General features: G+C 46.6%; 1 protein-coding gene across 1 annotated transcript in view; it reads right to left on the bottom strand.

The window, feature by feature from the left end:
- The window catches only part of plcl1 (phospholipase C like 1), a 62,042-nt gene extending 36,894 nt beyond the window's left edge, over positions 1 to 25,148 (bottom strand). Inside the window, 1 exon segment of the mRNA XM_053440031.1 lies at positions 24,474 to 25,148. Within this exon segment, the coding sequence (XP_053296006.1) occupies positions 24,474 to 24,656 (183 nt within the window). The 5' untranslated portion in view covers positions 24,657 to 25,148.
- Positions 25,149 to 26,237: the final 1,089 nt, after the last annotated feature.

Raw genomic sequence — 26,237 nt, 5'->3', positions numbered from 1 at the left:
CGTGGGCACAGCATGTGATGTGTGAGGTCACAGCGACCTTGACCTTTGACCTTCGACCCCCTGAACCTCTTCATCCTTGAGTCCAACTGAACAATTTGCAGATAATTTGAAGTTTGAAGAAATTTGCTTTAGCTGCTAAAAAGCCCTCGGACGTTTTCCTTCTTACAGTGAATGAATGTACAGTAACACAACTTCCTGGTTTCTCTTAACACTCTGTGTGTTACCACAGCCGAGGAAACCGAGTGTGGGACATGAACTCACGGTCCACTCGTCCTCAGCTGATGAGGAAGATGATGAGGAAGATTCAACCCGACCAGGACGTCGGCCGAGACGAGGATCTGCAGCTTCTAGTTTGATTCCTCTTCAGCGTGATGGAATCATTTCAAACTGACAAGCGACCACAGTGTTGTGTGTAATCACGTCCCCCGCGCTCGGTGGCGTCGTCCTCTGGTCCACAGCGCCCGGCATCAATCTGTGTCCCCCCCGTCCTTTTCGTTATTCCATTGTGGTGTTGAGTGTCTCCGCTGGGAGGCCCTGCAGCATCTCTCCCCGCTGGCTTCATCTTCATCCCCCCCCCCCCGCTCCACTTTATGGCTGTATTTTTACCCACATACATGCACCCCCCCCCCCCCCCCACCACCAGCCCCTCGCCCTCCACGTCCCTCTGTCCCCGGCTCGCAGCTGGACAGGACACACACAGGGCTGTAATGAGAACTCACAACGCGTCTGCAGGAGGCACGCTTCCCCCCCGATCACTGTAACCATGGAAATGTGTACCGCTGTGGTGACACACACACACAGACACACACACACACACACACACACACACACACACACACAGCACACACACACACACACACACACACGGGGCACTTGAAGCCACCCATTCTGAAAATCTTTACTCTGAACCACTTGTCGCCGCGGGAGCAGCTCGGGCCCCTGAGACCATGTTGATGTCTCGAGGGACAAAAATCACAACAACAACAACAACAACAACCGGTCAGACTAATGTTGTATTTATAATTTATGCATAAACAAGGAAGACAAATCTGGGAAAAACGCACACAGGACGTAGAACTCAGCTTTAAAGGTCAAACAGAAGACGACCTGCAGGCTGAGGATCACTGTGACCTTGACCTCTGACCACTTAACTCTAATAAGTTGATCCAATGGAAGTAAATATTTGTGTAACTGTGGAGTAAGTAGGACATTAATATTGTTGTTATAAAGTTAGTGCTCACGTCTGAGAAACAACCCTTTCATCTGATTAGTGTTTCCTGGCTCGTCCCCTGTGAGGTTATGAAACATGTTCAAATCAAATATTTACAACACGAGAGTTTCTTTCCTACAAGGCAACAACTTCCAGAAGAAAGAAAACATGGAAAACAGAAATAAAGAATTTGTTGTTGCAAAGCTGACGGAGTTGAAGGTTGGAATCGATTGGGTTTGATGCCGTTATTGATTTACTTGTATGTTTACATAAGAGTTTTTTTCATCTCTGAGTCGTGACACGGGGCAGAAACATGTGACTGACATGTGTAAGAAGCTCCACTGATTTCATTTAGGTTCTTTTTACATTTTTCTACGACACGGGGATCATTTCCTGGTGTAGAGATGTAGAGATGTAGAGGTGTAGATGTGTAGAGATGTAGAGGTGTAGAGATGTAGAGGTTGTAGAGGTGTAGTTGTGTAGAGATGTAGAGGTGTAGATGTGTAGAGATGTAGAGGTGTAGATGTGTAGTTGTGTAGAGATGTAGAGATGTAGAGATGTAGAGGTGTAGAGATGAAGAGGTGTAGAGATCTAGATGTATAGAGATGTAGAGATTGTAGAGGTGTAGAGGTGTAGAGATGTAGAGGTGAAGAGGTGTAGATGTATAGAGATGTAGAGATGTAGAGGTGTAGAGGTTTAGAGGTGTAGATGTGTAGAGATGTAGAGATGTAGAGGATCTAGATGTATAGAGATGTAGAGATGTAGAGGTGTAGATGTGTAGAGATGTAGAGATGTAGAGGTGTAGATGTGTAGAGATGTAGAGATGTAGAGGTGTAGAGGTTAGAGGTGTAGATGTGTAGAGATGTAGAGATGTAGAGATCTAGATGTATAGAGATGTAGAGATGTAGAGGTGTAGATGTGTAGAGATGTAGAGATGTAGAGGTGTAGATGTGTAGAGATGTAGAGATGTAGAGGTGTAGAGGTGTAGAGATGAAGAGGTGTAGAGGTGTAGAGGTTTAGAGGTGTAGATGTGTAGAGATGTAGAGATGTAGAGGTGTAGATGTGTAGAGATGTAGAGATGTAGAGGTGTAGAGGTGTAGAGATGAAGATGTATAGAGATGTAGAGATGTAGAGGTTGTAGAGGTGTAGAGATGTAGAGGTGTTTACATGAGAGTTTTTTCATCTCTGAGTCGTGACACGGGGCAGAAACATGTGACTAACATGTGTAAAAGCTCCACTGAGATTCATTTAGGTTCTTTTTACATTTTTCTATGACACAGGATCATTTCCCTCAGTAACAAGCTGCTCTGCTGGGGAAACTGTGGCTCTTCACCTCAAATACATTCCTGGAATTTCAGCCCATGTTTAGCAGAGAGATGTTTCAGAGTTTTGATTCATAATCAGCTAATCTCCTCATCACAGTCGACATGAAGCCACGTCCTGAACCATCTCCTCCTGAGCTCTGCATGTGTGAACGCTCCGGACGCTCCTGGTGTAAAGTCTGTGGAGATCCAGGAGAGGACGATGTGAGTAAACTCCAAGATTCACCCACAGGTCATATCTGAAAACGTCTTCTTATGCTGCAGATTTCATAAAAAAGATGCTGGCATCAACAAACAGAATCAATAAACCCGGAGACAAATGTCTTGATGCCGAGTCTCAGCTGGACGTGTCTCTGAGTCTCTTGCCCGTCGCAGTGAGGGGGACGGACATTTAAATAAAGACCCGTTCTGGAAGTTTATTGAAAGTTTCTATTGGAGGTAAGTTGCAGCGGGTGAAGAGAATATGAGGCTGAACGTGCACTGCTGCACTGCTAACGGTTTAGTACGACAATGTTGTGGGTCAGGCCGTTACGAATTTCAATTACATCGGGTGAGGATGCATTCGAGGACAGACAAACACAGACACACACACACACAGACACACACTCTCTTTCTCTATCGGCCTCATGGGGATCTCAGGTGTGCAATAAGAATATTTGCATTCACCCCAGTTTCATGCTTCAGTGACAAACTCAAAACCAAAGTGGCTCCAACCACTAACAGCTCCAAACTAATTACAGAACACACCCACATATATGGTTCATGAATGGACACGTGCATGAAAATCCACACATTCAGATATTTCCGTGCACCCGGAGCCACGCGGCTGCAGAGTCCGGCCTCCAGTCGTCTCTGTTACACAGTCGCTCCGTGTTATTGACTCTAATAAGACGTCTAGACAAGACGTCCTCAAGCGAGGAAGCAGGACATACAGAGAGAGACAGAAAAATAGAGCTGTTAGAGACCAAGCAGAGGACATGGACACAGTCATTCTTCTGACTGCTTCTCATCTCGGATCCCTATTGGGCGACTTGTAAATACATATCAGGGATTTCTTCTTCTGCTTTTTGTGCTCCTGCAGGGATGGAGATCGACTCTGAGTCGGTTGTACAAAATAAGAGAAAGTATCATAGACGGAGGTTAACAGAAACTTTTCGTAATTTCTGCAGCTGCAAGAAGGTTTGGTGCCTTTGCCGAGAAAGTGAGCACTTCTTTAATCTAATGATTCCATTCAGGGTTTCAGCGACTTTTCATCAAACCCAAATCCTTTGTTAGTTCCACTGATCAAATCTCAATGAGTTCAGCTTTCATCATTTGCAAGTAACGATTCAATTTGGATAGAAAACTTTTAGATGAAACCTGTCGCTGGATATTCTCATCAACCTCAAACTACCTGAGGAAAACAACAAAGGTTTAGTTTTTTCTGATTATGAGACATGGAACCAGCAGAGATCAAATTCATCGAGTGACACAAACTGATAAATAAAGACGAGGACAATCGTTAAAATACTCTTTTCTTCAGAATCCCTGGATCTTTATTCTAAAGACGACTGGTTAATGCATCATTTGAAAGACACACACCGAGAATCCAACATGTGTATGAACACTGCAAAGATACTTAACGGTGAGAACAAATAGCTGAGAGCAAACCATGATGGACAGATAGGAAGAGGAGGGAGAACCGAGAGAGAGAGAGAGAGAGAGAGAGAGAGAGAGAGAGAGAGAGAGAGAGAGAGAGAGAGAGGCTCCTGATAAGATAAATCAGCAGGCAGAGCGGGTGGGACACACAATGGAGACCGACAGGAAGAGAGATGGAGTGAAGATGGACGAGAAGAGACAGTCCAGTGTGTATTTGTGTGTTTGTGCGTCTGTGTCGGGCGGCGCAGTGAGCGAGCAGTGGTGACAGGCAGAGACGGAGGGCGACACACACAGAGCGCCGCTAAATAAATGAACCAGCGCTGCAACTAAGTGTGACTGAAATGTTTACGATACGGCAGCATAATGGAGAGACAGACGGGGCGAGAGACACAGAGAGAGAGAGAGACAGAGAGATGAGAGAGAGAGAGAGAGAGGAGAGAGAGTGAGAGAGAGAGAGAGAGAGAGAGAGAGAGAGACAGAGAGAGACACACACAGAAAGAGAGTGAGATGAGAGAGAGAGAGAGAGAGAGAGAGAGAGAGAGAGAGAGAGAGAGAGACAGAGAGAGACACACACAGAAAGAGAGAGAGAGAGAGAGAGAGAGAGAGAGAGAGAGAGAGAGAGAGAGAGAGGGGGAGGCCTGCCTGTCATTGAGAAAGAGAAGAAGAGGAAGAGGAGTAGGTGGGTGTTTAATGGGTGAGGCAGACAAAACAACAGGTTGAGTTAGGAGCTCGTGTCGGAGTCGTTTAGACCCACGCAGATCATTTCCCCATGCATTAGAGATGTAGAGGTATAGAGGTGTAGAGGTGTAGAGGTGTAGAGGTATAGAGGTGTAGAGGTGAAGAGATGTAGAGGTATAGAGTTGTAGAGGTTTAGAGGTGTAGAGATGTAGAGATGTAGAGGTGTAGAGATGTAGAGGTGTAGAGATGTAGAGGTGTAGAGGTGTAGAGATGTAGAGGTGTAGAGATTTAGAGGTGCAGAGGTGTAGAGATGTAGAGGTGTAGAGGTGTAGAGATGTAGAGATGTATAGGTGTAGAGATGTAGAGGGTGTAGAGGTGTAGAGGTGTAGATGTGTAGAGATGTAGAGGTGTAGAGGTGTAGAGGTGCAGAGGTGTAGAGATGTAGAGGTATAGAGATTTAGAGGTGCAGAGGTGTAGAGATGTAGAGGTGTAGAGGTGTAGAAATGTAGAGATGTATAGGTGTAGAGATGTAGAGGTGTAGAGGTGTAGATGTGTAGAGATGTAGAGGTGCAGAAGTGTAGAGATGTAGAGGTGTAGAGGTGTAGAGATGTAGAGGTGCAGAGATGTAGAGGTGTAGAGGTGTAGAGATGTAGAGATGTAGAGATGTAGAGATGTAGAGGTGCAGAGATGTAGAGATGTAGAGGTGTAGAGGTATAGAGATGTAGAGGTGTAGAGGTGTAGAGATGTAGAGGTGTAGAGATTTAGAGGTGCAGAGGTGTAGAGATGTAGAGGTGTAGAGGTGTAGAGATGTAGAGATGTATAGGTGTAGAGATGTAGAGGTGTAGAGGTGTAGAGGTGTAGATGTGTAGAGATGTAGAGGTGTAGAGGTGTAGAGGTGCAGAGGTGTAGAGATGTAGAGGTGTAGAGATTTAGAGGTGCAGAGGTGTAGAGATGTAGAGGTGTAGAGGTGTAGAGATGTAGAGATGTATAGGTGTAGAGGTGTAGAGGTGTAGATGTGTAGAGGTATAGAGGTGTAGAGGTGTAGAGGTGTAGAGGTGTAGAGGTGTAGAGGTGTAGATGTGTAGAGATGTAGAGATGTATAGGTGTAGAGGTGTAGAGATTTAGAGGTGCAGAGGTGTAGAGATGTAGAGGTGTAGAGGTGTAGAGATGTAGAGATGTATAGTGTAGAGGTGTAGAGGTGTAGATGTGTAGAGATGTATAGGTGTAGAGGTGTAGAGATTTAGAGGTGCAGAGGTGTAGAGATGTAGAGGTGTAGAGGTGTAGAGATGTAGAGATGTATAGGTGTAGAGGTGTAGAGGTGTAGATGTGTAGAGGTATAGAGGTGTAGAGGTGTAGAGGTGTAGAGGTGTAGATGTGTAGAGATGTAGAGGTGCAGAAGTGTAGAGATGTAGAGGTGTAGAGGTGTAGAGATGTAGAGGTGCAGAGATGTAGAGGTGTAGAGGTGTAGAGATGTAGAGGTGTAGAGGTGTAGAGATGTAGAGGTGTAGAGGTGTAGAGATGTAGAGGTGTAGAGGTGTAGATGTGTAGAGATGTAGAGGTTTGAGGTGTAGAGGTGTAGTTGTGTAGAGAATAGAGATGTAGAGGTTTGAGGTTTGAGGTGTAGAGGTGTAGAGATGTAGAGCTGCAGAGGTGTAGAAGTGCAGAGGTGTAAAGGTGTAGAGGTGTAGAGAGTTCACCTCCCATCCTACTTTTAAAGTGAATAATTCTGTACAGATCTGATCTCAGATTAGGATTCACTAAAACACTGTTTCCCTAATTCCATGAGTTCTACCCAGATTATCAGGATCAAGGTTCATGACACAAGGATTTATTTGTCACTGATAAGACTCAGCTTGTTGAGTTCATCCAACAATATATAAATATGATATATAGTTCTGCAGCTGAATAAAAGAGCCTACTTTGCAATTTCCCTGCATCTACACACACAGACACACACACACGTGAACTCACACACTCACATCCAGGCCACGCGGTGCAGGTGGTGGAGGAAACAATGCGATGCAGCCCTGCGGCGCCCGAGTGCAACAGTCACACACCGGCCGGCTAATTAAACTAATTGGTGACAGGATGTCGCTAACTGTTGTGCTTTAGATTTGTTGACCTTAACTCTCTGTGTCATCAATGTTTAAATTTATCCCAATTAGCGTTGTGGTCAGGAGAAGACGTGAGGAACCTCGGGAGGAGAAGAGCCGAGCTGGATTTATCAACATGATCGGCTTTAATCCACATCGGTTGAGTTCAGCAGGTTTCTACTTTCCTTTTTAAGACTCGGCTATTTCCAGTGTGTCACTCCAGCTGAGCGTCGCCTCAGGTCAACACCGACTGCTACAGCTGCATTATTACCCATTATCAATATTAACTATTGACTCTTCTGGTAATTAGTTTCCATCCCTGTCAGACACAGTGAAAAGAAGTGAGATGACCTATAACTTTATGTTTGAATTTCATTTCATTTATTTTATAACTCGTCTATTTTCATTTTAGACCGTTTAGCAGATAATTGCTTATATTCTTTTTTACTTATATCATTATTAACGTACCAGACTGTTTACATTTCCTCACACAGGAATTAGCAGGTAAACAAAGTGAATGAGTGAACTTATCCTGCGTCTCTTTGTAATCCTGTCAGAGTTAACTGAAGCAGATTATCTCTGGAACAACAAGACAATCATCACATCGTGCTCACGACTCCTCGGGGTCAGAGAGTCAGAGGGTCGGAGAGTAGGAGAGTCGGAGAGTCAGAGGGTCGGAGAGTCAAAGAGTCAAAGAGTCAGAGGGTCAGAGAGTCGGAGAGTCGGAGAGTCGAAGAGTCAGAGAGTCAGAGAGTCTGAGGGACGGAGGGACGGAGAGTCAAAGAGTCAGAGATTCAGAGAGTCACAGAGTCAGAGAGTCACAGAGTCAGAGAGTAGGAGGGACAGAGAGTCAAAGAGTCAAAGAGTCAGAGAGTCAAAGAGTAGGAGAGTCGGAGGGACGGAGGGACGGAGGGTCGGAGAGTCGGAGGGACAGAGAGTCAAAGAGTCAGAGAGTCACAGAGTCAGAGGGACGGAGAGTCGAAGAGTCAGAGAGTCAAAGAGTCACAGAGTCAGAGAGTCAAAGAGTCACAGAGTCAGAGAGTCAAAGAGTAGGAGAGTCGGAGAGTCAGAGGGTCGGAGAGTCAAAGAGTCAGAGGGTCAGAGAGTCGGAGAGTTTGAGAGTCGAAGAGTAAGAGAGTCAGAGAGTCGGAGATTCAGAGAGTCACAGAGTCAGAGAGTCAGAGGGACGGAGGGACGGAGAGTCGGAGGGACAGAGAGTCAAAGAGTCAGAGATTCAGAGAGTCACAGAGTCAGAGAGTCACAGAGTCAGAGAGTAGGAGGGACAGAGAGTCAAAGAGTCAAAGAGTCAGAGAGTCAAAGAGTAGGAAAGTCGGGAGGGACGGAGGGACGGAGGGTCGGAGAGTCGGAGATTCAGAGAGTCAGAGAGTCACAGAGTCAGAGAGTAGGAGGGACAGAGAGTCAAAGAGTCAAAGAGTCAGAGAGTCAAAGAGTAGGAGAGTCGGAGGGTCGGAGGGACAGAGAGTCAGAGATTCAGAGAGTCACAGAGTCAGAGAGTCACAGAGTCAGAGAGTCACAGAGTCAGAGAGTAGGAGGGACGGGGGGGACGGAGGGACGGAGGGACGGACACTAATGGGATGAAAAGTCAGGGACGCCCCCTCGTTGAGAGACGACAGCCACTAGAGCCCGAGCCTCAGGAGTCAGAACCAGTTTGTATCTGAAATCACTGCATGTTTCCACTGGTGTCTGGTCTGACCTCAACTGGTTTCACTGACGGATGAGACCTTGTGTCCTTCAATCTGACACACACACACACACACACACACAGACACACACACACACCACACACACACACACACACAGTCAGCTATAACAGGAGACTGTGAGTGTGTGTGACAATTATACAACCGGCCTTGTATCATCCAGTATTGTGATCATCCTGTCACTGGTAACTGCTGCTCATCATTAAATGTGATTTGAAAACCTTCAAAGTATCGGATACATTTTTATGTATGATGGAGAATTAGGGACATATAAGAAACAATATGCAGATTTCGAGGAATAACTTCATAATATTACGAGAATAAAGATGTGATTGAAAATAAAGTTGTGATTTAATGAGTCACTTTAATCGGACATCTGGTGGCCGTGAATATTTAAATAATCAATTTATATAGAGGCACCTCAAGTTTTCAAGTGTTTTTCATTCAAAACATTTTCCCTCCTAAAATTATCATAAATGTGGACATTTAAATATCGATATGTTGTCGATGAAGTTCCAGAACAAACTTTCTTACTCAGGGTCGATGTCAGTGGAAGAGAACAATTAATATAAATATCTGCAAATTGAATTCCTGCACTTTGAAAACCTAACGAGATTTTGTTCAACAAAAGAGGAAGAAGTGACCACACAGGCCAATGTCACGATTATGACTTAATGAGAGGAATGAAGAGCTGGCAGATGATGAGAGAGAGAGAGAGAGAGGAGAGGAGAGAGAGAGAGAGAGAGAGAGAGAGAGAGAGAGAGAGAGAAAAGAAGAGATGTTCAAACTGTTTCAGGAGAGATCGAGCTCCTAATGAAGCTGAGACAAAAAACTGCAGAGGGAAGATTTCATGCCGGAGAAGTGGTGATTATTTTAATTAGCCCTTGTTCAAATGTGAATAGACGTGGGGGTTCTTGTGTGTGTGTGTGTGTGTGTGTGTGTGTGTGTGGTGTCTTACTATCCCCAAGTGGAATCAGTGCTTTGAAAGAAGTCTGTTTACGCCCGGCCGCCGTGTGGACCAGCCGGTCTCCACGTCTCCGGCTCATTAACAAACAGCTCCGTCCATCACTAAGAAAAATGTCCCAAATGAATCCCACTGATGAAAATGGGTAAATAATAAAACGTTTTTAGCTTCTATTCTATTCATGTGTTTTTAAAAGGTGTAAGTTTGCTCTGCTGTGGATTCTTGGTCAGCCGGGACTGAGGTAAAGCGGGTCGTACACTGACCAGAAGGTCGTTGGTTCCATCCTTAAAGCTTCCGAACCCAGAGATGAAATCCTATCAACCAACATTGGTGTCGACATTTTTCTGCATAACTTTTTATAGAAGCACCAATTTTTCCACTTCAGACAAACTAACATTTTTCCAAATCCTCCGCTGTGGATTTATTTAAAGCAGTAAAGTGAAACCAGGTGGATGTTAACATGTTCATCATGTTCTCCGATCAAATCCTCAGCTTCCTGCTTCCAGACAGAAACACACTCCGCCTCCAGGAACCGGCCAAGAGCTGGAAACAAGGAGAGGAGCCAGATGGAGAAGTCGGGAGACGCCAGGATTCTTCTCTTCTTTCCCCGTCTCAGTGGCCAAGAAGAGACGCCCTCCCCCGAGGTCAGAGGTCACGCCCCACGTTCAGGAAATGGCTGCTTGAGGACAGAGGAGCTGATCAGAGTCTTAACGAGGAGGTTTTCATGATGTGTCCACCCAGCGGGACCGAAATGACCTCAGCATCTAAATCCACAGACGGACGCTTCGCTGCAGCTGGACAGAACATCTGTTCGCCCAGATCACACACACATGAAAAATTAATATCGAGTCATGTGCGTAATTTCAGCTTCAGGGTTTTGTTGCTGAAACGTTCGAGGTCTGGAGCGAGCGCTGTCAATGGAAGATGGACGACATGGGACCTCTCAGAAGTGAATGGCTGCAGTAGAGCTCATAAATCCTCCATGTTAGCAGACGGGACATGAACCAAACTCAAAAGCCAAAGTAGGAGACATGTTCCAAAGACGGTGTCCTCTTTGTCAGGGGTCACGGGGCCAGAGCCTCCGTACGAAGGGACAGGGACCTGTCTCGTCCATAATCTGAGTGCAACCGTCCAACTTCTCCTCTCTGGGAAAACTGACTATATAGAAACACATATAATACAGAGAACGTATAGAAAACCTGTGTTTCTTTGTCGCGTCCTTGATTTAACATTTCAAAACTGAGAGAGCTGCTTCTGAGGTCAACATCCCCGAGTGAGCAGCTTCCTCATTATCCTCCAGTGGAGAAACCGTCCGAGGAAAAGTCTCGAGCTGAGAAAACACAGGTGTTTGTTCGAGGTGGAGGCGGAGGTAGAGAAACCCAATCCCCTCCGTGCTGCAGTTGTGTGTTTAACCGTTTGTAAACACACAATCACGACAACGTTACTCTGATGTCTGCTCTCAATTAGTCAAAGTTAAATTGAAGGATTTCGAACAGTCGTGTTTAGAACATGTCATCATTTACATTTTCACAAAAGAAGAAACTGCAGGAGTTTCCTCAGATGAAAGAAACACGCTCACATGACCACGTAGCACAGGAGCATTCTGGGTAAACCGTGCATGTAAAGTGAGCATTTCCCTTGTGAGTCACAGCCTCTCTGCACACGGCACGAATAAAACCACGCTGGCCGCATGTCGGTTTTCCACAAACTGTACATGATGTCACTCAGCAGCCCGACATGTGGAGAGGGTTTTATATAGAAATGATAAATCATGCAGCATAAGCCTGGGAGGAAATGGTGAATTCTTGTATGCGATGTCATAGGAGGCGGATTGAAGACGACAGCGAGCAGCAGAACGTCCATCAGGAAAACACATCGATGGTTCACACAGTCCCAGCACGAGGACTGTCCTCCCATCAGGAGACCAGCAGCTGCTCCCAGTTCATCAGCTTCACTTCAGCTCTTATCTCGAAGGCCGTTGTTTGTCAGATCGTCAACAAGTCCAATAAAAAGAGAATGAAAACATAGAGGAAGTCGTGACCTCGTGTCTTTTACATCTGAACTGAAGCCTGGAAACTTTCCTGAAACTTTCTGGAGCGAGTGAGAACGTAAATGTCCAAATCAGTTATTTTCACTCTGTGGCTTCAATGGAAAAAAGCTAAATATCCTCTAGTTTTGGTGGAACAATGAACTTTGCTTGAAGATGATCAAATCTGTTTATTATACTATGTGGATCAATGAATCGTTTAATTTCTGCAGGTCGTATCCTCTGAGGATTGTGTTTCCCTGAAGTTCAGAGACATTTTCACTCGTGTTGTTTTCTCACCTGATCTGCTTGGTCCAGTTAAAACAGAATCCGATTGTGGGTTATCTTTGAGAGCAGTAATTTGAACGTTTAAATGAAGCTGTGCAGTTAAACTCTGAACACCAGGTAGCAATCAGAGACTCTCATCAGAGAATAACCGTGATGACGGGTTCATGATGAAATGTACACAGAGGAAATAAAGACTCTGGGAAACAGCAATAACCGAAAGAAGAATATTATTTTTAACAGCCAGAAGCAGAGTGTCAGTCCAGAGCAGTGGGAGGAAGCACGAGTGCAGTGTTGCTTCTTGTGTTTCTGTTTCTGCTCCTCGTCTCCTGCTCTCGTCTTTTTCTCATTCGCTTCCTCCGCACGATGATTCACGGCGACTCGCTGCCTTCAGAAGCACCTGACCGTCCCCCTCCACTTATGTGGCTCACAATCCACCACCCTCTGTGTTATTATTGGCGCTCGGCTCTTCTCTCGCTCTCCTGCCATTCGTTTTGCAGGGCTGAATAAAGCTGGCGCCGGGGCGAGCGACCACAGGGATGAGGCGAGAGAGAGAGAGAGAGCCCTGGTTTTATAACTGCAACAATATCTGACATTATTTCTTCAAATGTCACAGTTCCTGGGATGAAATGTTGAGAAACTGCAGAAGTTCACTGAATGAACCCTGTTGTTGAGAGTAAAATCGGATTTCAGTGCAGATCCTGTATTTATCTGTGCACATACTTTGTCCTATATGGAAAATGCACCTGTTGTTCTTCCTGAATATTCAAATGAATTCTTTGGAACCGAGAACTGGGAGGCGGGACAACGTTAGACACACATGAACATTGTCCTTGTAAATGTACTTTGATAAATGTGACATTAAATCCAGCATTAGTGTATTTAAAGATATATATATATATATAGATGCATAGTTACAGCTCAAACACACACTGAAGTGTTCAGTGTGTCTCCGGCTCAGTGAAGATGTCGGAGCTCGTTCTCCCTCCTCACAGCAGATATGAAATCTCTCTGTTGTTCTGTGACTTCCTCTGTTTTCATATCACTGGTGTTTACTGCCAGTCACCACAGGAGGAGATGAACCCCCCCCCCCTGACCAGCTCCTCATCTGTCAAGGAACTCTCTGACTGGTGTGTATTTACGAGGAGTCTGTTGTTTTCAGAGCGACTTCCTCCTCTGGTGCAGCAGTTAACGTGAAGAACTGCTAGTGTGTGTTTTAATAGACTGTAAGAAATGAAGCGGAGCCCTGCTGTGTTTCCTCCTTCACACACGGGGACATCGTTCAATTCATTATTAAATATTATCTTAAAAATAACTTCCCTGCAGCACGTTCAGTGGAGATTCCGGAGAATAATGCAGAATCGAGTTTGGACTCTATGAATAAATTAATGAAGATGTTGTGTGTGAGCTGCCTGTCGTCCTCTGATAGAACCATTAAGACCAGTAAACAAAAAGAAACTGGTTTGAAACTGGTTTGAAGTCTCTGAAATAGAGATTTCAACGATGATGTCACAGTTTACTTTACAGATGACAACTGTTGCTTTGTGTAATGAACCAGAAACAACAACAATGACAGCTTCATACCGGTTCCTCCACATATGATTTAATATATTAATTAAAATAATGTCCTGATTCCTGAGCTCTGGATCTTTAAGAGGACAGAGGACAGAGGACAGAGGACAGAAGACAGACAGACGTCTTCACACATTTAATAAAGATAAATTCATCAATAACTCAAATAATCATCACCAGTTGCAGCTACTCTGAATATTAAAGGCTTTAAATCAGACTCTATGGAGAATCCTTAATGTTTGTATTGAGGGGATGAATATAATATTAATATGTGATGATGTGTTTTGGTTCTCAAAGCTTAAAGTAGGTGAACTAATTACATCTATAGTTAATCATTAATTGTTATCAAGCAGCTGTGGGTTTATGGGTCACTTGCAGCTTTATGTTAAGATAAGATAAACGGAGCTAATCTGCTGCAGCTTCATGTGCAGCATGAGACGCTGAAACACAACTTTAATATTTATCTACCACCGCTGTGTCGGTTTGGAAACTGTCGAGGTCGCGACCTCCAAAAATCCACCGAATAATGATCATTTGAAACCATGGAAACACACGTGAGCGGCAGCACATCTGAAAGAGAGAGAGAGGGAAAGAAAGAGAGAGAGAGGGAGAGAGAGAGAAAGAGGGAGAGAGAGAGAGAGAGAGGGGAGGGAAAGAGAGAGAGAGAGAGAGATAGAGATAGAGGTAAAGATAGACAGAGAGACAGAGAGGTAAAGAGACAGAGAGACAGAGAGGGAAAGAGAGAGAGAGAGAAAGAGAGAGAGAGAGAGATAGAGATAGAGGTAAAGATAGACAGAGAGACAGAGAGGTAAAGAGACAGAGAGACAGAGAGAGAGGGAAAGAGAGAGAGAGAGAGGTAAAGAGAGACAGAGAGACAGAGAGGTAAAGAGACAGAGAGACAGAGAGGGAAAGAGAGAGAGAGAGAGAGAGAGAGAAAGAGAGAGAAAGAGACAGAGAGGTAAAGAGACAGCGAGACAGAGAGGGAAAGAGAGAGAGAGAGAGAGAGAGAGAGAGAGAGAGAGAGAGAGAGAGAAAGAGACAGAGAGGTAAAGAGAGACAGAGAGACAGAGAGGTAAAGAGAGAGAGAGAGACAGAGAGGTAAAGAGAGACAGAGCGACAGAGAGGTAAAGAGAGAGAGAGAGACAGAGAGGTAAAGAGAGAGAGACAGCGACAGAGAGACAGAGAGAAAGAGAGAGGTAAGAGAGAGAGAGAGAGAGAGAGAGAGAGAGAGAGAGAGAGAGAGAGAGAGAGAGAGAGAGAGGTAAAGAGAGAGAGAGAGAGGTAAAGAGAGAGAGAGAGAGAGAGAGAGAGAGAGAGAGAGAGAGAGAGAGAGAGGTAAAGAGAGAGAGAGAGAGAGGAGTTTTCCCTGCTCATCAGAAGGAGACCTGGTTCAATCCGGGTGGTGTTGGGTTCGTGTCCCGTCGTGTTCTGTGTGTCACCTGACGATGAAGCTCCACACCCAGTGTTTGTTCAGCTCCAGGCCTCAAGCAGCTACACTCAGGTAATTGTGCTGCAAACACAATATGATGATGACAATCGCACAATATGATGATGACATGAAAAGCTGCTCGTGTGAAAACTGCTCATTGTTGCTGACAAGCAAGGAGGCGGGAAAATCACGATTCAATGTAGAATTCATTCTTCATTCAAAACATGGAAAATAAAAAACAAGCATCAGACTCTGGATCCACTGAAGGAACCAAGTTTGGACCTCACAGAGCCAATAATTAAGTTATTAACTCTTTTTTTTTAACAAACTATATGTGTGTGTGTGTGTGTGTGTGTGTGTGTGTGTGTCTGTGTGTGTGTTTCCATTTGAATATGCTCTTCACTCACACTCCCACCCCCCCCCCCCCCCTCCAGTTACTTTGCATTGTAACATTTCATTTCCCACAATGATCTGCTTCAAAATAAAAGACCCTTGTTCAAACCCTCTGATGAAGTCATTTCAGCCTGTGACCTGTTTTCACTTCAGATTCAAGTTCCTTTATGAAAACAGTGCACGGCTGGGGGGGGGGGGGGGGGGGGCGTCAAGGGGCAGGTCCTGTATGCCGTTGTCATGGTAACAGGTGTGTGCATGTGTGTGTCTGTGTGTGTGTGTGCGATGCGGTGCCAGGGAACTCCGCTGTAGTCCTGATGAAGTCAGAGCAGCCGACTCTGGCAGCTGCACAACATTCCTGCCCTATACACACACACACACACATGTACAGTGACTCACTCGCAAAAAGAAAACGCACTCAAACTCCTGCACACACACACACACACACACACACACACACACACACACACACACACACACACACACACTCAGCAGCTCCTGACTACCTTCAGTGTGTTCATTGTAACAGACGATAATAACAACACACAGGCCGACACACCCAGCGGCCTCACAACACGTCAGCTGCAGTGGAGCCGGCTCGTATCAGGACGTCTGCAGGTTCGGATCAGAACATCAGAACATCAGAACATCAGAGCATCAGAGCATCAGAACCAGAGGAGCAGGAAGTGGAATCCAGCATCTTCACCTGAAGGGCCGAGGTCTGGTTCTGAGCTCCAGCTGAACTCGAGTCCATAAGAAGAAACGTGCGCGTCACGATAACATCATTAGTGACATTCCTGCTCTGTGCAGCAGCAGAGATTAAATACCTCAGTGCCCAACGTGATAACACAACATTTGTGTAGTGGGATCGAAGAGGACGCTCTTTCCTCCACTGGCCTCATTCGCTTTTAAACAGATGAATTTCACAATAAAAGCCCGGCAAACTGATTTCCTTATGGGAAGATTCGCGTCTGCAACCAAAAAGCAAAACTGTAAAAACCCTGAAAAGAAGCAAAAAACACACTGAGAAGGAAGAAGACAAAAAGAAACATGGAAGTAAGAACCAGAAAAGAACCAGAGAGTAACTGAGTAACTCAGTGTGAACGAGAAGAAGCTGAAAAGTGGAAGAGAACCAGAGAAAGAACCAAAAAGGAACCAGAGAAGAACCTGAAGAGAACCAAACAAGACCTGATGTGACACAACGAAGGTTAAACAGCAGACAATGTGTGTCTGTGTGTGTGTGTGTGTGTGTGTGTGTGTGTGTGTTGCCCTCTAGGATGAAGCTCAGTCTCTAGAGTCCCCCCCCCCCCCGGATATATATATATGACCAGCAGGCGCCGGTGACCTCTCACACAAACATCACGTTCTCTCTCTTCTTCACTTTCTACAACCTGTCGAAACACATTCCTCTTCTCAGAGGGAACTCAGAGAAACATGGCCGCCGGCGAGAGGAGCGACAGCTGTGCGACGCAGAGATGTGTTTATACTGATATGTGTGTGTGTGTGTGCAGAGAGGGGGGGGGGGTTACAACAGGAAGTGATTTGTAGATATAAACGGCGTGCACCCCCACTCCTCTCTCGCCCTCTCTCTCTCCCCTGCCACAGTCGCTCTGGCAGCAGCTCAACTTCAAACTACTTTGTGTTTTTCAGTTATTCACTTAAAACATGTCTGCTCGGGTGTTTTAGCTCCAGAGCTGGAGACCTGCACCTCCTCTGGAGTGAAGGTCACGGGTTTAAATCCCACATCAGTCGCATTAACTCTAATAACAGACATGAGCTCTCTCCCTCTCTCACATGCTTTCAGTGAGTGTCTCTCTCTCATTTCCTCTCTCCCGTGCTTTAGGTGAGTCTCTCTCTCTCTCTCTCTCTCTCTCTCTCTCTCTCTCTCTCTCTCTCTCTCTCTCGCTCTCTCCTTGCAGCAGCTGGGATGAGGTGGTGTGTTCCCACAGAGACGTGGCACCAGCAGCACCGTGACACTGGGACACAGAGGACCCTCAGTGGGCCTATCGGCTCTGCTCTGCATGCTCATGCACACAAAACGCACAACAACAACAACAACACAGAATCACAAGGGAAACGTTGTCATTTCTCTTGACCGGTTTCCAGGAGGACGTCGGGAACAAATCATTGTTCACTCGCGGGCTCAGCGGGAGTCGGACGGGCGAGCGGGGCGAGCGGAGCGGAGCGAGAACAATCAAGTGAAGGAACACAACGGGAAACACATCAAAGTGGAGCTGAATGCAAGAGACAGAGCGACTGGAGAGGAGCAGCAACACAATGTGGAGTCTGAGTGCAGCTGGTGCAGGAGGCAGGGAGGGATCAGAGACCCACATGGCTCTGTGTCGGAGCCCAGACCAAAATAAACTCATATCAAACACAGACAGGGATCCACCGAGGCCTTCTCTAGAGTTCCATCACGTTCAACAGCAGGAGGCTCATCTGTGCACGTTCCACTTCAAAACAAAGGGTTTAATGGAGAGTTTCACATCACAGCTTTAAAACCTGAGCAGCAGACGTGACATAGAGCAGCAGACAGAACATAGAGCAGCAGACGGGACATAGAGCAGCTGGAGTCATAGGGTCGGTCCGACACACGGGACCAGAGTGAAGAACAGCATCTCTACTTCAGAGAAAGAACTCTGATGATTCAGAGAATGTACTTTCCTCTTATCTTCAGGCAGCTCTGTTAGGGGGCGTGTCCGATGGGGGGTTTGTTGACGTCACATGACATCACAATGATATTTCAGTGTTTTCTCCTTTTATCATAGACTTTTTAAATTTGCTAAACTTTTACTTCCACAAAAACAAAACTGTTTGGATTGTTTTTGATTGATCTTAAATGTGACGGGCCTCAGAATGAAATCATCAAATTCCAGTGTGAACATGTGCAAACACACATTCCTCCCGCTGCCTCTGCACCTTCACTGAAACAACACAAGATCAAACAGTTGCTGTCAGATTCATGTTCAACTCGTGGATCTGCCGCTTCACTATCATATCCTCATGTTTCACTTCCCGCCTCACTGGACCGCTGCCGGTCTGAGTTCATCCTCCACGTCTTGTTCCTGTGACTCACGAGGAGGGTTTAGATAAAACCAGTTAACGTGTTGATTCACCGAGCTGAAGGACCGGGGGGAGACTCTGCCCTGATGCATCAAGGCTCTACACGAAAGCCGGAGAGAGACAGCGAGCAGTCAGGCGACGCAGCGTCCTGTCAGAGACACGTCCAACCAGGGCGTCCCCTGAGCCTCGTCCTGGAGAACCTGTCCATGTGTGTGTTCTCACTCGCTCGTGTGTTAATCCCACTCCGTCTGCGGTGAGCCGGGTGTTTGCCTTCTGGCCTGTTACACAGTAATGCTGTAAGCTAATTGCTGGTGGTTTGCCGGTGGAAAATTAATGTACCAGCCTGACCCTAATGTGTTGAACTTGATTGAGATTAACGTCCCTTTAACTCGCGCTCAGTACGAGAGGAGGCGGCCGCTGCAGCTCATCCGTGCAGAAGTGGCAACGGCCTGAATAACAATGCATGAATGAGGGAAACGATCCTGAAGGATGAGATGCAGTTAGAGATTTTTCATTTGGAACGACCCCGACAGAATATACACGAGTCTATCAGAAAGATAAACCCTGATTCACAAATCAACTTTTATTAGCCACAGAGAAAATGGGAGTTTGAAAACTCTTGTGCTTGGCTTCACTCCGCTGCAGCTCGACATCTCTCTGGCTGCCGTGCATCCTTCAGGATTTCCAGAGGGCCTTTCTCCAGAGCCGGAGCACATATAATTGTTTTCCTATTAAACTGGAGAAGGAGGAAGAGTTATTTCTGGCAGAGCGGGTCAGGAGGTGACTCGGCTGCTGGAGCTTTGTCAAGTCTTGGATGGACATGAAACTTTCCCGCATGAATCATCAGCACAAGAGATCACCGAGCGCACAGGGAACTTCTGGTTTGGTTTAGTATAAAGTTTCAGATACGAGGTTGTGTAATAAAGTGGATGAATAAATGCAAAATTGCTGTTCGGATCCGGTCAGATCCTGGGTCAGTTTGATTCTCTAGACGCTCAGTCTGGTTAGAACATAACAGCATCAGTCCCGTCTCCAGAGGCTGAATCACCAAACTGACAAACTGCCCTCGAGCCCCGAAGGTTCATCTTCTCGCTCAGCTCGGCCATGATGAGTTTTAAAATGTGTTATTCTCACTAAAGAAGAATGTCAAGTGATTGTTCTGCATATTATCCAACAAACTTTTTATTATTTTCTTCCTTAAAAACAAAAAAATATCTGATTCAATGAACCAATCGTCAATTTTCTAACTGGTCGAAACAGAATTGGATCTTTGGAAACAGTTTGCAAATAGCTCTCTCATGTCGGGGGGGAAATCAATAAAAAAGATAAATTAATATAAGATAAATCCCTGACCTGCAGGAGCCGACTTGAATCTTGAATGTATTTCCACAAATGTATGTGTGTGTGTGTGTGTGTCCCGTGTGTGTGTGTGTCCCATGTGTGTGTACCATGCGTGTGTGTGTGTGTGTGTGTGTGTGTGTGTGTGTGTGTGTGCCGACAAGTTGTTCTCAGGTTCAGGTGATTGTACGACTATCAGCTCGACCATGTCAGTGATTAATGTCCATACTGTCCCACATTCCCTCAGAATTGTAAATTAAATGTTATCTGCTCTTGCTGGTATTTCAACAAAGACCCCCCCCCCCCCCACACACACACACACACACACACACACACACACACACACAAAAGAACGTGAAGCAGAAACTGAGTCTTTCCATGCAGCGGAGATCCACAGATTTCCAACATTATTAAACACGTCAGGGTGAATTTGAGGAAACATCTCCTCGAACATCCTGGGATGAGGAGCTGGAACAAAAGGATCCAGAGACTCACACAATGTGGAACAATAAGATTTGAACAACCTTAAAGTTAATTATGTGGAAACAAACGTGGGGAAACATGATGATGATGAGGTGAAATCTCTTCTCCATTACACCCACTCCACATGCAGACTCTCGCTGAATATGCAATTATTGCCTCCGTGCAACAGTCGAGAGTCTGCAGACGGAACAAGGGCGTCCTTAATTGCCTGCATGTGTGTGTCTGTGTGTTGTAGAGGAGTGTGTGTGCAGGAGGTAACGTGTGTTGTCTTAGTAATTCGAGCTGTGGGAGCGAACCTCTGCCTCTCGACTGGGATCCTCCAAACAAATCCCCCTAAAATGAGCCGTTTGATCTGGAACCCTCTTATCCTCCGTTCTGAGTCCAACCTGCCACCAGGTCTCACCTTTATAAAGTGAAACTCACTCAAGCTGCCTTCAGATGGATTCACCAGGAAATCTGCTGGAACGCTGCAGTTTGACATTTTAATGAATTTCTAAAGTATCTAGAACAGAACTGGATACGACAAACACCTCCACAACGACCCTGAAGTCCTTTGAATTCAATCGAGCTGCAACAAGCTGCACAGATTCATAAACATCAGTCGTCTAAACACGTCTTCTGTCTCACAATGTTAAATAAAGTTTAAACCAAAGTTCAGGATCTGCCCTCTGGTCTGGATCCAAACTGTGATCGTCTACTCTAGATCATAATCCTGCTGACACACAAACAAACCAAGCCCTGAAAACTGAGGGTTTTTGTGTTGCTCCCTCTTTGTACATTAAGATTAAGAAATAATATGTATTGTATCCTAATTTATTTATTTCTGTTTTTATAAGCTTCCTTTAACGAACTCCATCTCCAATGAACCTTAGTTGTTTGTGGATTGAACATCAGAAGCTGAAGTTTCAGCCTGACAGATGAGAAAAACAGACTAAAGCAAGTTCCAGTGATGTAAGAAACGTTCTTCATATGGACGGTAGTTTTTATATATTTATATATTTATACTGTTCAGAGTGACTTTAAATCAGAGGTGGTGACATCAGGACGTCGTCTCTGTGCAGCAGATTAATCTGTTTAAACTGTTTCATCATTAAGACGTTTTCACACCTGAGAGTTTCCTGGTTTGATTTGGTCTCACATTGTAATTCAGGGACAAAAGATTTGTTTGTATAGATGGTGTCTGTTTACAGGTGTGTGTGTGGGGGGGGGAGGTAGTCTTTCTGTTTGAATGGAGAATATGAATGAAATGCTTCATCTGGTTGCCATTGTATTCAGCATGAGCGCCTTCAGGCGCAGTATTACACAGTACTCCACAGTACTACACAGTACTACACAGTACTCCTCAGTACTCCACAGTGCTCCACAGTACTACACAGTACTCCTCAGTACTCCACAGTACTCCACAGTACTCCACAGTACTACAGTACTCCTCAGTACTCCACAGTACTACAGTGGTCCACAGTACTCCACAGCCCTCCACAGTACTCCACAGTACTACACAGTACTCCAGAGTACTCCACAGTAATTGTCAGTACTCCACAGTACTAGATTATATCTTTAAAAAAAGACTAATCACTTATTTAAAGAAAGTTGTGGTAGAGTAAATTCAACCTTATGATCTGATGTCAGATGTTCAGTCTCTAAACTGTCGTCTCCTTGAGGCAGATTCTGAAGTGAGGGGGGGGGGGGGGGGGGGGGGCACTGAGCCCCGGCTGTCACCGCTGACTGGCGCCTGTCAGCGACATCACTCCTCTCTGTCACTTCCTCCACCGGCTGCAGTCAAAGGCCTCTCTGTTCTGCTGGTTCTGCCGGATGAGGCCGGGCTCGAGACCTCGTGGAGACCAGGACCTTCCCTGAGACATGGAGCTGAGACATGGAGCTGAGACATGGAGCTGAGACATGGAGCTGAGACATGGAGCTGAGACATGGAGCTGAGACATGGAGCTGGACATGGAGCTGAGACATGGAGCTGAGACATGGAGCTGAGACATGGAGCAGAGACATGGAGCTGAGACATGGAGCTGAGACATGGAGCTGAGACATGGAGCTGGACATGGAGCTGAGACATGGAGCTGAGACATGGAGCTGAGACATGGAGCTGAGACATGGAGCTGAGACATGGAGCTGAGACATGGAGCTGAGACATGGAGCTGGACATGGAGCTGAGACATGGAGCTGAGACATGGAGCTGAGACATGGAGCAGAGACATGGAGCTGAGACATGGAGCTGAGACATGGAGCTGAGACATGGAGCTGAGACATGGAGCTGGACATGGAGCTGAGACATGGAGCTGAGACATGGAGCTGGACATGGAGCTGAGACATGGAGCTGAGACATGGAGCTGAGACATGGAGCAGAGACATGGAGCTGAGACATGGAGCTGAGACATGGAGCTGAGACATGGAGCTGAGACATGGAGCTGAGACATGGAGCTGAGACATGGAGCTGAGACATGAAGCTGAGACATGGAGCTGGACATGGAGCCGAGACATGGAGCTGAGACATGGAGCCGAGACATGGAGCTGAGACATGGAGCTGGACATGGAGCTGAGACATGGAGCTGAGACATGGAGCTGAGACATGGAGCTGAGACATGGAGCTGAGACATGGAGCTGAGACATGGAGCTGGACATGGAGCTGAGACATGGAGCTGAGACATGGAGCTGAGACATGGAGCTGAGACATGGAGCTGAGACATGGAGCTGGACATGGAGCTGAGACATGGAGCTGAGACATGGAGCTGAGACATGGAGCTGAGACATGGAGCTGAGACATGGAGCTGAGACATGGAGCTGAGACATGGAGCTGAGACATGAAGCTGAGACATGGAGCTGGACATGGAGCCGAGACATGGAGCTGAGACATGGAGCTGAGACATGGAGCTGAGACATGGAACTGAGACATGGAGCTGGACATCAGCTTCATGTGAGACAGACTGAGAAGGTCACAAACCTCCGTCAGATGCTTTCAACGTCACACCAATCGAATGACCTCAAAGTCGAGGGTTGTGACAAGTGCTCAGATCATCTACTCAAGTAAAAGTACTGGTACCAGAAAGTAATAATACTCCATTACAAGTCTACATACAGAGGTACTGACGTTTAATCAGAAAAATATACCTAATGGATTCAGAACATACCCACTGTTATACCTTTATAAATATATCTCAGGGATTTTAGAAGTATTTAACTGCTGCAGCTGCTCGTGATCGAGACACTTTGACATTTAGTTGATTAATTGTCTCGTCCAGCCAAAGTAAAAACACGTGAATGGTCTGGACCTCGATTCCTCGGCTACACGCCATCATCACTACCGGCTGCAAATCACATAGAAGTTACGATTCTTAGTTTCAGGTGATTCGACCCTCGTGAAAACATCCTTGTTGTCAATAGATCTTTTTAAATCCTAGAAACTACAGCTGTGAGGTAAAGTACAGGAAGAAGGATGAGTGTAAAGTACAGGTACTTTGATTTACTCCAGTGCAGCACTTGGGTTAATGTACTTGGCCACAGCGGCCGGAGGGAAAGGTGAGAACCTGCGGTGAAGAGGCTGATCCCCAAACCTGATCCTCCTGCTGCCTCCATCACAACCAGTGACCTGCAACCTGAGCACTGGTGAGGATGCTGGAGAAACCGTCACCATGACGCTCGACCAGTAGGTGACTGGTCTCCACCGCCTGAACCCTGAGGCTGTAAGGAACGATCCCAACGACAGGAGCCACTGTTTTCAGACACTTTCCGACCACGGGGCTAAATCCTTGAAAATATGTCTCAAAGCTCAAAGGGAAAAAGGCTTTAATCCTTTAAGATGCTTTTAATTTGAACGATGCGAGTGTTCGAGGTGTGAGGCAGGAGGCCGAGGTTACTCATGACACGGTGACACGGTTATCCTGTCATCGGAGAATGCGGTGAGGCCACTTTACGCACTGTGGCGTTCGAACATTACGCACATGCGATGCGAGCGGACGTGTTATCAGCTGCTGTCACATCTGCTGCGGCCTCGGAGGACGCAGCTGTGAACTGGTGTGTGAACTGGTGTGTGAACTGGTGTGCGAAACCATTCTCCCTCGTGTGTTTACTCCAGATTCTTAGAGAGACACGTTCTTCCACTTGTTGCACCACAAACACTACTCTACTTGTTTTGGCACCATTTCTCCCAACGCACGTTTCTTTCTTTACACCACTATCTGAGCACTGGGAGCTAACTGGCTCCAGCAGGAGTTTGAACCACTGGTGTTAACAAGCACTTTGTTTTCTTTACCTTGATGATGCTGCTCCGGCGCGGGGCCGCCCTCACGGACTCCAGGAGGATGGTGTCGGTGTCCTGGCCGCCGCCGCCGGGGAGGACCACTCCGCTCCGCCGGCCGCGGGACGCCCTCGGCGGGATGAAGTCCGGAGCTGCGTCCCGGCACAGCGCGTCCCCGTGTCCGTCTCTCTCAGACATGTCGATGAGGAGAAGCGGCTCGACGAGGAGGAAGAAGAGGGATGATGAGGATGAAGAGGAGGAGAGTGACTCTAATGAAGTGGGATCTGATAAAGTTTGACTTGGCTGAGAGTCGGTGCCATCGACAGGAGGAACTGGCTCCGTGCGGCAGCGGCTCGGAGGGACTCTAATCACCCGGGTTTGGTTGGCTGTGGTCGGATGTTCTCATCGTCACTGGGCGCAGACAGGAGCTGGTTTCAGGCTGAGAGTCCCAGTTGCTCTCGGTCCCTTCCGGCGCCGCGGACACGTCTCGAATCAAAACATCGCACGCACGGACAGGAACCACTTGGATGAGCTGGCGCGCTCCGCCGAATTACGCGCAACAAGTCTCCAGCGTTCCCCGTGTGGCTCGCGTTGGAGGCGGGCAGGACTTGTGGATAATCCCGCTCCAGCAGCACCAGCAGCACCAGCAGCACCAGTAGCAGCGGATGATGGGACGGGGGGTGAGGCGCTGGGAGATTCTCCGGCGTGCGGCTGCAGCTCCCGGTGGATCCCTGCTCCTTCCGCGTCTCCCCCGGTCACACGTCGCTGTCCGGGTGCAGGAGGCCAGTGGCTGCGCGTGAGGGAGCGGATCCGGTGGCTCCTCGGGCGCGCGGGACTCGATCTGGACTCCGGAGCCTCCGCTGAGGTTCAGAGCAACAACACGAGACTTTGACGAGGACCTGGAAGAGGACTGACAGCAGCACCGCCTCCGACCCGCCACCTCTCCACCTCTCCCTCCCTCCCTCCACCCGGCTCCTCCTACACGCTGCCACCCCCACCCCCGGATCGTGACTGACGCGTGGAGCAGCCAATACGCGCAGCCGCCGGGAGATTTGGAGGCAGCTGAGGCCTCTGATTGGTGGAGCAGCGTGTCCCTCAGGTAGAGAGGGATCCGCCCACTTAGTGTCTAATGACCACAGACCAGACACACGCACACACACATACACACACACACACACACACATGGACTGATGTCTGCTTAACTTCTTATTTATGTATTATGGAATATGTGTAATTTGTGTAGTTTCTGTTATAACATGTTGAAAACCGTCCTGACGTCGTTAAACGAAGCTCTTCACTGAGTTACAGTGAAATCTGTGAAGTGGTTTCCAGCGTTATCCAAACAAATGCTGAAGAAAAACAGAAACTCTTCCAGGGGCAGGAAATTAACTTAAAAAAAATGATTTGATTATTTTAAAGGATGTTCTGATGTTATCCAGATAAATCCTTATAATCTGTTATTTACACCAATCTTTTTATTAGTTTTATGGATCATACAGAGCACACTATCAGACCATTAGCAACCAATGACAAGTCAGAACAAAGATCCAAAGAAGTAAAGGAAGAAAGAAAAATAAATATTAGATCATAAAGTAAATAAAAGAGAAGAACAACATCCAAACGTTTAAAACCAACAATCCTCTCGTCTGTTGTGAGTCTGTGTTACTTTCCCATGATGCACCTGACTCACATGCGGTGCCCGGCTGACCTCTGACCTGTGATCATTGTCCCGTCGGAGTGACGGGCGGAACAGTAAAGATCGGTCGTCAGTGCGGAGCT

The sequence above is a fragment of the Pleuronectes platessa genome, chromosome 14, assembly GCF_947347685.1.
Source record: "Pleuronectes platessa chromosome 14, fPlePla1.1, whole genome shotgun sequence".
NCBI lineage: Eukaryota > Metazoa > Chordata > Actinopteri > Pleuronectiformes > Pleuronectidae > Pleuronectes > Pleuronectes platessa.
Note: the sequence above shows the minus strand (reverse complement) of the source record. Positions and strands in the feature narration are given on the sequence as shown.